This window comes from Trachinotus anak, unplaced genomic scaffold (assembly GCF_046630095.1).
Source record: "Trachinotus anak isolate AG129_WGS33_773 ecotype Australia unplaced genomic scaffold, CSIRO_AGI_Tana_v1 ptg000022l, whole genome shotgun sequence".
Classification (NCBI taxonomy): domain Eukaryota; kingdom Metazoa; phylum Chordata; class Actinopteri; order Carangiformes; family Carangidae; genus Trachinotus; species Trachinotus anak.
The window spans coordinates 257,019-269,773 of NW_027273873.1; the positions used below are offsets into that span (position 1 = coordinate 257,019).

The 12,755-nt window shown below is 44.1% G+C and overlaps 1 protein-coding gene across 2 annotated transcripts; it reads left to right on the forward strand.

Moving 5' to 3' along the window:
* The first annotated feature begins 226 nt into the window (after window positions 1-226).
* slc35a2 (solute carrier family 35 member 2) lies at window positions 227-12,216 on the forward strand. 2 transcript variants are annotated; one of them, XM_071458834.1, is made up of 6 exons: window positions 227-610; window positions 2,187-2,369; window positions 2,803-2,954; window positions 3,684-3,806; window positions 3,934-4,526; window positions 10,208-12,216. In XM_071458834.1, the coding sequence occupies exons 1-6, from the start codon at window positions 547-549 to the stop codon at window positions 10,233-10,235; spliced, it is 1,143 nt and encodes a 380-aa protein (XP_071314935.1). In that variant the 5' UTR covers window positions 227-546; the 3' UTR covers window positions 10,236-12,216. The 2 variants fall into 2 exon arrangements, with proteins under 2 accessions (XP_071314935.1, XP_071314934.1); XM_071458833.1 differs by lacking the exon at window positions 10,208-12,216 and adding an exon at window positions 5,254-8,417 and having other exon boundaries at window positions 232-610.
* Window positions 12,217-12,755: the final 539 nt, after the last annotated feature.

Sequence of the window (12,755 nt, forward strand, 5' to 3'; positions counted from 1 at the left end):
TTAATAGTAACATTAAAAAAATACCAATAACTCAACTGATTTATTAAAAAGTCAGTATACAATGCAGTCACATACATTGTCACAAACTGAGGAAATGTTTTTCTTTTTACTGCTCTATATTTATTTCACAACTTTAGTTAATTTGCAGGTTCAGATTAATGACACGACATGTGATCAATACATAAATGATGATGGACTCATCAATACATAGAGTTCCTCCTCCCGCTCGGTTCAGCAGAGCGGGCACAGTTTTTGCACCAGAGTGATGCCTCCTGTCAGTCGGTGCCGCTCAGCAGCCGTAGCTCGGTTCCCGGACACCTCAGCTCCTTCACGGGGTGTTTTCACTCCGATGTCCCGACGGTTCCTCCGCAGGCTCCTCCAACCTCAGCCCCGGCCTGATATCCGTCTGCAGACCGGCTGCCTCTCACTTTAACCTGAATAACAAACCGGAGGTCGGTGCCCGACTGGATCTAAACTGTGAGCCGGGGCTAGCTGGGAGGCTAGCGGAGCGTTAGCAGAGCAGGCAGCGGCCAGAGGGATCGCAGCATGGCCGGGGGAAACCACAGCCAGGCCGGGGAGGAGAAGGCAGCCAGCCGGAGTCAGAGTGAAGGTGAGCGGAGCCCGGGGCTGAGAGCCGAGACCCGGGAGCGGAGTGGGCCTCACACGGCCCGGTCGATCTAACAGCGGGGGAACTAATGAGGGGGGGGCTCCGTGATGCGGGGGGGGGGTTAAAATAAGACTTAATAATTTTCTGTGGACGGATTTATAGTTATCTGGCGGTGACGGTTAGCTAACAACGGCTAACCTAACCGCGATTAGCCGACTTCCTGAGGGTTAGTAGTTGTGGAAGTTAACCAGAACTGTAACTAACCAGTGTTCACGGTGTTGCACGTTATCTGGGCCGCTTCAGAAATAACGTGTAATCTGTCATTTTAATGTAAACCAAGGAAATATCCTGTTAGCATGCTAGCGGGAGCTAGTGAGGCTAACTCACTGTAACTAACTTCACTGTTAACTAGTCCAAAACTAGTTTAGCGCAATGACCAACCAACACTAACTAACACTTGGTTAGTGTTGTGGCTGTGGAGGCTGAACCCGCAGCTTCATGAACGGTGAATCCACGAGAGAGCAGCTGGTGACGTGGAGCTTTGGCTCCGGTGGCGGCCACTCACAGGTAACCCCCCCCCGCACAGTGCAGGTGTGTCCAAGGAAACTTACAATAGGTGAACAGTTAATGTTAATGGTGCTTTTTAGGGCGCTAACTGCAGCACAGGTAGAGACGAAGTTGTGAAACAGTTGTTGTTATTTATCTCTATATTTTTGAACGCCCTCCTCTGTGTGCAGGGTTTTGTAAACATCAGCTTCAGAAAGTTTTCAGTCACCTTCACTTATTATGTTGTAGATTTAATTGTGAAGAGATCACGTTGCCATGTATTGCTCATCAATCTAATAATAATAATCCATCATAACAAAGTAAAAACATGTTTTTAGAATTTTTTGCAAATGTATTAAAAATCAAAAACTGAGATCTGTCAGTGACAGAAGTCTTCAGACTCTTCGCTGTGGCTCCAAACTGCTCAGCTGCTTCCTGTTTACTTTAATCATCACTGAGATGAGTCCAGACCCTGACTGAGTCCACCTGTCCACCTCATTGGACAGAGTATAGAAGGACACACCTGTGTATCAGGTCCCACTTGCAGGTCAGGACAGAGACCGTGGGGTCCAGTGGACTCTCTGTGGACCTCTGAGACCAAACTGATCAGGACAAAGCAATAAAACCAGTTCCAGGGCTCTGAGTGTTCCCAGGAGAACAGTGGGAACAAGTCTGAAACTCTTCTAGAGCTGGAGTCCAGACAAACTGAGGGACCTGGTAAGAAGGACCTCGGTCAGGGAGGAGGTCCCTGTAACAGAGCTCCAGAGGGACGCTGGTCAGAGCTGAGGGAAGGATGAAATGTGTTCATCCACTGTCGTGACAGAATTAAACAAACTGCATCATTCCTTTATCTGACGGAGCAAACAGCTGCACTCAGAGCGTTTGCTGATGTGTTTGCTGTTCTGCCGACAGACCAGCCTCCTCTTCCTCGCCACAGTCAAGACGACGGAGATAAACAGCTGACACACAGCTGGAGGAGCAGCTGCTGATCATTGCTTCACTTCGGTTCTTTGATGTGTTTGTTTTCCTGCAGCCAACAAGAAGTTGAAGTACATCAGCCTGGCGGTGCTGGTGGTCCAGAATGCATCGCTCATCCTCAGCATCCGATACGTCCGTACGTTGCCGGGCGACCGCTTCTTCGCGACATCAGCCGTCGTCATGGCGGAGGTTCTGAAGGTCCTGACGTGTCTGCTCATCATCCTGCTGCAGAAGAGATGTAAGTTGCTCAGACACAGGGTGAAGAGCAGTGACCAGATCAGTGTGTGAAACTTCTCAGGATTTGAGTGGAAATAATTGGACCTGGAGGTCAGAGCATGAACATAAGTGATGGTTATTATCAAGGAGAGTTTCTCTCCTCGGTTATATTCAGCATTGATTTGTCAAAATAAAAGTGTCAGCTCTTTTTCTAATCAATTTATTATGTAGTTTTTCAAGCAGAATGCCACCAATGACCTCCCTCTACTCTCTGACTGTAATAATGATCACTGCCTCTGGAGGAGATCAGTCAGTCTGAAGGAAGTAAACTCCAGGAACCACCAACGTCTGAGGAACATGTCCCACCTCTCAGGGTGCACAGAGGCAGCTGACAGAGCGGCATTACCACCCTCTCTCTCTCTCTCTCTCTCTCTCTCTCTCTCTCTCTCTCTCAGGCAGTGTGAAGGAGACGGTGTTGTTCCTGGTCGACTCCATCGTGTTCCAGTACAAAGACACTCTGAAACTGGCTGTTCCTTCACTCATCTACACTCTGCAGAACAACCTGCAGTACGTCGCCATCTCCAACCTGCCGGCCGCCACCTTCCAGGTCAGAGTTCAGATCAGGCTGAAGTTCACAGGACGAGCCCGGCTCATCGCTTCACGTCTGTCCCCTTATTTAATTTAACTGTGAACTCAGCAGTGTCAGTCTGGCTCCAAGCTCCTCCCCCAGTTTGTGTCAGAGGAAATAGTGCAGTTGTTAGGGACTATTTTCAAAGGAGGATTAATCCATGTTGGTGCTGCGGTGAGTGTTTGTGGCAGCAGGTGTGTGTGTGTGTGTGTGCGTGTGTGCGTGTGTGCATGTGCGTGCGCGTGTGTGCGTGCGTGTGTGTGCTTGTGTGTGAGCGAGCGCGTGTGAGCGAGCGCGTGCCTGCGTGTGTGTGTGTGTGTGTGTGTGCGTGCGTGCGTGCGTGCGTGTGTGTGTGTGTGTGAGCGAGCGCATGCGTGTGTCTCAGAATAATTCACTGTTTTCTCTTAATTCTAAAAATGTTGCGTGTTATGTGAACGGGACAGACAGACAGAGACACACACACACACACACACACACACACACACACACACACACACACACACACACACACACACACACACACAGATAGACAGTTGCAGCTGCATCTCAGACTGTGGTTGACTGGCGGCTTCCAGGAGGGATTGTGGATAACTGTGTAAAAGAGAGGGCTCCTCTCAATGATTCCACCCTCAGTTGATAAGGTCAAAGGTCAAAGACGTATCAATTTGGATTCCTGTTGATGAGTGTAACAGGCCCCTCCCCCCTCAGGTGACCTACCAGCTGAAGATCCTCACCACGGCTCTGTTCAGCGTGATGATGCTGAGGAAGTCTCTGTCCAGAGTCCAGTGGGTTTCTCTGCTGCTGCTGTTCGCCGGGGTCGCCATCGTACAGGTATGTCCTGTCCTCCGGCTCACCCGTCTCTGTACACATGACTTCACTGATCAATAGAACTGATTGATCTTATTGAGCCGATAACCGATCGATTGATGATGAGATCGTCGTCTCTGTTTCCCTGCAGGTGCAGCAGGAGGGGAACAAGGAGGTGTCCGTGTCGAACAGCTCCAATCAGAACTACACGGTGGGTTTAGTTGCTGTGGTGATCAGCTGCATGTCGTCAGGGTTCGCTGGCGTTTACTTTGAGAAGATCCTGAAGGGGAGCTCGGCCTCCGTCTGGGTGCGGAACGTGCAGCTGGGGATCTTCGGCACGGCGCTCGGCATGCTGGGACTGTGGTGGAACGACGGCGCTGCCATCGCAAAGCACGGCTTCCTCTTCGGTTACACCGACATGGTGTGGTGCGTCATCTTCAACCAGGCATTCGGCGGGCTGCTGGTGGCCGTGGTGGTGAAGTACGCCGACAACATCCTGAAGGGCTTCGCCACCTCCTTCTCCATCGTTGTCTCCACGGTGATGTCCATCTACCTGTTTGGTTTCCACGTGGACCTGCTCTTCACGGCAGGGGCGGGGCTCGTCATCGGCGCCGTCTACATGTACAGCCTCCCCAAAGCGGCCAGCGGCGGTTCCTCGTCCCTGAGCTCCTCCTCCTCGTCCTCGGCATCCTCATCGTTGCCGAGAACGGACAGAGGCGCCGAGATGGAGGCGTTTCTGCCAAAGTCAGTGCTGGTGAAGTGACTCTCTCTCTCTCCCTCTCTCTCTCTCTCTCTCTCTCTCCCTCTCTCTCCCTCTCTCTTTCTCTCTCTGTGGCGTCTCCTGGTGCTCACTTCCTGTCTGCTCTCAGCAGGGTCAAAGGTCAATCACTGAGTCTGCTGCTCATTCTCTCTCACCTGCTCTCTGCAAAGGTCTCTCACCTCCCCTAGTCTCCTCTCCTCCTCTTCCTCACCTCCCGCTAATCAGCTTTTCTCACCAAAGGAGGGGCAGGATCTTCTTCACCTCCTCCTCACCTCCTCATTTCTTCCTCATGCCGCCTGTTGACCCTCTGACCTCCTCCTGACCTCCTGACCTCTGGACTCTGAGGACACCTGAAGACTCTGGGGTGGTGGAGGAAAAGAGGAGATGCTTTATTTTGCTCCTTTTAAAACTCTTCTTCTTTCCTGCTCTGCCTCTGTGCTCCATCACAGACCTCCTCTTCTCCTTTCTCCTCTTCCTGTGAGGAGGAGGAGGAGGACAGAGGAGTCAATGAAAACTAACATGTGGTTTGTGATGCAGAGGAGAGCAGAGACTGACTCCTTGCTCTGACTCTGAACTTGCTCCTTCCCTCGAGTGTCCTCCCCTCTGGAGGAGGAGGTGAGGAAGGAGGGCAGCGCTCCCAACTACTGGTTTTAATTCTGTGGTTTTCCTCTTTCCTCCTAATCACTAACCTCTCCTCCTCCTCCTCCTCAGAGCTGAGGGAGGCGTCTTGTCTCCTCCCCCTGCCGTCCACATCACAGCCTAACTGGTCAAAGCACAACAGCAGCAGGAGGAGGAGGAGGAAGGAGGAGGAAGGAGCTGCAGTATTTCAGAGACCCTGACCCCATCTGTCTGTCTGTCTGTCTGTCTGTCTGTCTGTCTGTCTGTCTGTCGGTCGCCCTCTCTGCCTTAAATCTCTTCACTTTACTGAATGAACAGAGAAAAAGCCTTACGCTGATTATAGATGATTTATTGATTATTGTTGCTGGAGGAGGAGAATCTGCAGCCTCCACCTGCCACAGAGAGAGTGTTCAGTTCCACCTTAAACAGGCCAAAGGGACAGTTCCACCTTAAACTGTTTTGGTCACCAGCCAATGAAAATGCTCGTCACATTAATATCAGACCTGCAGCCGACCATCATGAAGTCTGTCATCTTCAGAGCTGCAGCTGTGTATCGGCTATTGATCGGCTGTCTGTGATCGGCTGGTTGTGATCGGCCGGTTGTGATCGGCTGGTGTTGGATGTTGAGCTGCAGTGACAGCGTTGTTTCCTGTCGGCCTGTGTGTTTGGTGCCTTTCCCTCTCACCTGTACAGATTCATACGCGGGCGTGGTGACGTGGCCGTGTACAGTCAGCCGAGCTCAGCAGAGCTTTGTACCGTGTGGACGCTCAGACTGACTCACTCTCCTGGAGGTTTTTCTTTCTTCTGATTGGAGGGACAGAATCGGCTCCTGGCGCGTCACACTGCTGTAAAGCTCAGATCAGCGTGGCGGGGGCTGACGGGGGAATGTGCTCGTTGATTGGAGCACCTTTTAAATGAACATAGCGTCGTCATTATAATGTTTGTGCTGCTGCAGGCGTCTCGTTGAAGAGGATGTCCTGCGGAGGCGTCCTGAATGTTTCTCTGCTGGAGCGCCGGCGGGCGTTAGTCGAGTCCGGGTGGACGTTTGTTCGAGCTGCTTCTGTGTTTACGTTGCTGTTTCGCTTTGGGGGTTTGAGTTTGAGTTTTTTGTCTCCAGGTCGCTGCAGGAGCTTTCAGTTTGTCGGGGGGGGGGGCTGTCTCTGTCTCCCTCACCTTCACAGTTTCACTTTGATTCATTCAGTAAAACGCCTGCAGACGTCATCTGAGGGATGACGGGATGTATTTTGCCCTGGAGTTTGCCTCAGGCATCATACAAGCTGCCCCAGTTTGAGAGGAGCCTGCAGACATGACCCCCACCCCCCCAGCTGTTTTATTTACAGATGATGATGGAGCTGATCCTTCACTAACAGCTGTTTGAAGCTGTCTGAGCTGAAAGGATCATCGCTGACAGTGAGTCTGAGTTTTCACAACAACACTAACAATATTTGTCGATGAAGCTACAGGCGATTGATTGATCAGTGTCTGATCAAGCCGCTGTATTTTTATAGAACCTGAAGACAAAACAATGAACACAAATCAAACTAAACACACAAGGTAAAGAAACAAAAAGATAAACAAACACACAACATGACATCATCAGCCTAAATAAGTAACAAGACATTAAAGGTTTAAATCAATCAATCAATAAGAAATCAAACAAAACAAAAGCAAATAATTCAGATTTCATCGTTTTCCTCTCATCATAACATTATGAGACTTTATCCTCTGCTGCATCGACCCCCCCAACATCAGGTCACCTGATCCAAAACATCAAACATCTGGAGGAGCAGCTGGAACAGAGACTCAAACAGTGGTTTGTTTTCTCACCAGTGACGAAGCTGATGAGGTCAAATCTAGTCTTAAAGGAAAGTTCTGGTATTTTCCCTGGAGCAGGTGATCACAGGAGTTTCTGTCTTTACTTTGGTGCAACTGAAATCATTTCTGTTAAGGCTGTTTGTTTTGTTTTGTTTTTTTAAGTAAAATTTTACTTGAAGGTTTTGTGAATTATTTATACAAGTAGAAAAAAATTGAAAAATACCAGAATTTTCCTTTTTGCTGAATAAATTTCTGCTCAGTCAAATGACCACAAACTGTTTATGAACCAGTTAAATGCTCAGTGTCCTGAACAATAAATTATCAGAAAAGAAAGAAAAAAAACACAATTAACACTGAGATCATGAATTATGAGACTCATATTTTTCATATCAAATATTTTCTCCTGGTTCTTTTGTTGAGCTCCTTAAATTTAGACTAAATGTTTCCCAGCTCTTGACATGGAGACAAAAAAACAAAAACAAAATACTTTTTGTTGAAGTATTTTTTTCTGTTAATCGTCAAAATCAAAGGTTTTTTTCTGAATTATTGAATCAATCAAACTGTGAAGGGAAAAAAAACAAGATATTGTTTTATGTTGTTTTCTGAATCCTCCAGGAGACAGTTTGTGTCTAAAACTATAAATTAATATATCAGTTTTTTATTTAATGTGGAGGTGAAGGGTTGGTGGGTTGGTCTGGGATTTTTATTATTTTTTTATGGTGAACGAGGAGGAAACTCAGCAGGAAGCTTCAGAACTCTGTGAGGACCAGTCAGATTTATCACAGTCAGCGGTTACCGTGACAACAACTACACCAAAATCTGAATTTGAATTTGATCTTTTTTTAGTAGTGAAATATTTTCTGAAGATGTTGATCAGCTGGAGTTAATGAATAATGACCCGCCTGTATCTCAGACATCGACATGTTCACTGATCCTCTCTCAGCACAGAGCGCAACATGTTTTACACTAAATCAGTTTAAATATTTGTTTTCTCCCAAAAACTGTTTGAAATTCAAAATGAAGAAACTCAAATTTTCATATTTGCAAACAGTTTCAGTTTGTACCAAACTGTAGAAAATCTGAAGACCATTTGTTTTTATGGATCAGCAACAGTTTGAGTTGTTGAGTCTGGAGCGTCCCCTGCTGGCCGTTCAAACCCATCCTGTCAGATCCAGCTCGAGCGAGTCCCTCAGGGTCTCTGAGACTGTCGGGGATCTTCAGTCTCATGAGATCCAGCAGGATTTGTTTTTCTCACTGGATCCTTCAGGGTGTTTGAAGACTCCTCTTCCTGTCTGGACGTCTGTCTGCTCTATGAAATCTGTCCAGGTTTCATCACTGATCTGTTCGTTTGCACTTTGATTGTTGCTTTGTACCAATGCCTCTGAATTTGTATATACTTCTTTTGGTAAAGTTTTATATAAACAAGGACATGGACTCAAAAACTCTGGAGTTTGTCTTAATTTGAAGGAGGAGATGTAGTGAAGTGTGGCTCAGGATGTTTCCCTCTCATTTACATTCAGGTTATTTCGGTCACAGACGAATCAGAGCTGCTGTTCCAGAAACAAAGAAAATCTGCAGAGGAAAGTTGAAATATTTGAGTCGAAGTAAACGGGTAAAAGAATCGTAGAGTCACACAAAAACATTTGACCTTTTTGTTATAAACTACTTCAGTAACATTGAACCTGTGGGTGTTTGTCTTCTCAGTTTTTCTACGACCTGAAAAGTGAAATGTTGGACTGTTCCTTTAAATGTCAGGATCAGGTTTTGCAGATTTCAAACAATGTGTCCATGACGTTTTCCTGTCGATGATCCTCTGCACACTGACTCCAAACTGCAGCTGCAACTAACCATCATTTCATTATTGTTATTTTCTCCATTCATTGTTTATATGTTGATTAATTATAACAACAGGATCTTCATCTGTTTTCACTGTTGTTTAGTATAAAGATAAAAAACATTTTAAAACTATCTCAAGAAAACAGAAGAATAAAAACACCTTCATCAGGTCAGTGATGTAACGAGGAGTTTTTATCACCTGGGTCATTTTATTCTTTAAAGACAGGAAACAGCTGATCAGTAGAATCAGCTGTTTCAACGGAGGATCCATGAAACTGATGCAGGTGTTTCTCAGCCTCCACATACACACCTGATGCTGATGATGATGATGATGATGATGATGATGATGTCGGTGTCGTCGAGCTTTCAACCAACCACAGGTCTCCCTCATGCAAATAGCCACTGATAATCATCCAATCACATCCATGGATCACGTGTGTGGGTGTTGACCTGAGAAAGCCCTGATCCCTGGTCTTCATGTGTGGAGTTACAGCAGTAGACCAAGTACTCAGATCAAGTAAAAGTACTAATACCACGCTGGATAAATACTCGGATCAAGTAAAAGTACTAATACCACGCTGGACAAATACTCAGATCAAGTAAAAGTACTAATACCACGCTGGACAAACACTCAGATCAAGTAAAAGTACTAATACCACGCTGCTAAAATACTCTGTTACAAGTAAAAGTACTAATACCAGGCTGCACAAATACTCTGTGACGAGTCTGTGAGAATAATCAGAAAAATGACATGAAGACTGATTGATGTATTCATACATAGAAAGATAATAACTGATGCATTCATGTGAAAACAGCATCAAACCGTTTCGTATAAAATAAGATTTTTAAAATATTTTTCAGTGGCTCTGTAGAACAGACGCCAGTTGGCAGGTTTTTTTCCCCACATTTAAGTTTGACTTTAAAACCAGCAGCAGTCAGCCACACACCTGAGCAGGTGTGTGGCTGACTGCTCAGGTGCTGCAGACCTGTGTGGCCACCTCCAGTCAAATTAACCTTCAGAATAAAGGCCAGGATAACTGCACTGCAGTACAGTTTGCCTTCAAAATAAAGTAATAGAATCCTACATCCTGTTCATGGTGAAGAAAGAAGGAAACAAACAGGAGGAAGTGACTGAACGTAATAAATGAACATGAAGCTGCAGCGTTACAGGATAATGGCAGGTCAATTGTTAATTACATCCGAGATCAGATGATGTCACAGATCCACAGCCTGTGACATCATCATCATCACCTACACGTGACCTGTCACAGTTCACAGTGTGGAGCTGAGCTTCAGACTGAACCTCTGCAGTCTGACGAACCACATTCATATGAGTCTAACCTCCTCTTCTTCTTCTTCTTCTTCTTCTTCTTCTTCTTCTGTATCCTTTGCACAGGTGTGCAGGTAAAGAGAAAGGATCCTGAGAGGATGGACCGTCCCTGCTGAAGTTATCAACCAGCTGGTTCCACCATGGTACTGCAGTATTGTCATGGTACTGTAGTAGTACTGTACTGTACTCTGGTACTTAAACACAAGCAACCTTTACTGTTAATTCAACACATTAACAATCTGATACAACAACAGTACTGAATCAAAATATTTATTGTTATATTCTCAGTAACAGTGATAATATCTGGTTATTATAGATTTTATATCGGAAGACAAAAAGTCCTTTAATGGACATGAGACAATTATCTCAACGACAGTGAGATAATAATAATCTGAAATAGATAAAGAGACTTTTAGATCAAAATCATTTCAGCACACAAACAACATGTAACATGAGATATTCCTGTTTGTGAGAGGAGGGCAAATGTTTTCTCCAATGAGATAATCATACTGAGATAATATGACAGGATATATATTTTTAACCATGTCAGCATCTTATTATGTTAATATTTGTCTCAAAATAATGGGATTAAGAACCTCATTATTAGATATTTCAGGTTAATTGACTCTGGATGACAGTTTATATGGAAGCTTAATTCTGCCAGAAAAGAAGAGATCAAAAATACTAACGGTGATTTAAAAGTCAGTCAAAGATCAGTCAATCAAAAATCTGATTGACTAACAATTTGAGAGAAAACTTGAACATGGAGGAGTGGAATATTTATCATTTCAAAATAAAAGGTCACATTTCTTATTTCAAAATGGTTTTCAAATATTTTGGAAGGAAATCATTCAGACTGTATTAGGGAACATTTCTCATTTAACCAAAATTTATTATGAAACTGAAAACTTATGTACTGTAAATATTTTGACCAAAAGTCAGAATAATCAAAGTTTGACTTGATGTCATCGCACTTTTTAGAAGTGTCTGCTATTTCAAAATAAAAGGTCATATTTATGATTCTAAAATGGATCTGTAACATTTTGGAAAGGAAATCATGCAAGTAAACCTTTCTTACTTACATACAATTATGATTAAAATTTTAATTACTTTCTTGTTTTTCCTAGATAGATTTGTATCATTTCAAATTCAAACATTTTGTACCAAATATAAATGATTTGATTTACTACAAAACTGAAAAAAGACGTTTTAAGTATATATTTTATGACAGTAAGTCAAATATTAGTAAATCAATATCCAAACACTTTTAGACTGAATGAAGACATACATCAATATTTTGAATTGATTTTTGAATTTACTTTAAAAAAAAACAACCTTTGGACAAGTATTTTTTTTATTTATTTCTTTTACTTTTATAGTAATTTTTTACATTTCAAAATAAAAGTCCATGGATGTGTATTACTTAGAAAGGAAAACATTCAAACTGTTTTGTGAATATTTCTTTTAATAATGAAAGAATGTGACTCAGTGCCTCAGAGCAAGGCAGTGAAATGCTTCAACTTGCTCAAAACTGGAGTTCATGTAAAGGGAAAATCAACCTAAAGTGACCTTACAGTTTTTATTCTGGAAGTTTACAGTGTTTTTATAAGTTGTATAACATGTTGAATTCTTCTCTTTTAAAAGCTTTGTTTTTTGTTTTATCTTTGACTCTTTGAAACGTTGAATGTGTCTGTTTCTCACCTTGGTGCCTTGAAGCCTCCACAACGGCTTCAAACTGGGCCGTCATTTAGCTTCCTGCTGTGAAGCTGACATTTTTGTTTTGAACTGTAATTTTGATGACACACGAAGTGAAATCTGTTCATGCTTTAACTCTGACATTAAACTGACGATAAAAACCCCAAAACAAAGACTGTCCTTGTCCAATCATCTTCAAACCGAACTTCCTGTCATTTGACCAATCACAGTCCTCCAACACGAACCACCAACAACCCTTTGACACGACACATAGCTGTGTTTCCATTTCTCACAGGTTTTATATGAGAATTTGAAATAAAGTGAACTTGGTGTCTGAGTCTCATTTTCACCATGAAGCTGTTTTTATTTTGAGCCTTTTAGAGCCGTGTCGATTTCTCACCTCGATGTTTCTGTGAAGCAGAAGTTTAGAGCGGATCACGCTGTTGTAGTTTGTTGTGAAGCCACCAGGAGGCGACAGTGACTGTCTCCATCCTGAGAGGCTCCAAGAAGAAACCAGTGGAGCAACCTGCAGGTGAACATGGAGGAACATTAGAGAGGAGTAGTTTGGAAATGAAGACAAATGAGTGTTGAAAGGTTCAGCTGCTGCTGCTTCACAGAAACTTTACAGAACTACAAATGAAAACCAGGCGGAGCTGCTGTAGAAACAAATCCCTGCCAGGTATTAGTCAGGACCTTCCTCACAATGTCAGGTCTTAGCTAAGACCATCCAGTCTCCTCAAGATATTAGTAGCAGCCCTCCACATCTCCTTCTGGAAGTCAAAACTCCTGTTCATTCCCAGGAAGTAGTCAGGACCATAGCATTAGTTAAAGTCTTCTCATTGTGGATTCTCATATACCAGGTATTAGTCAGGACCTATCTATCCCTGCCAGGTATAAATCAGGGCCGTTAACGATGTCA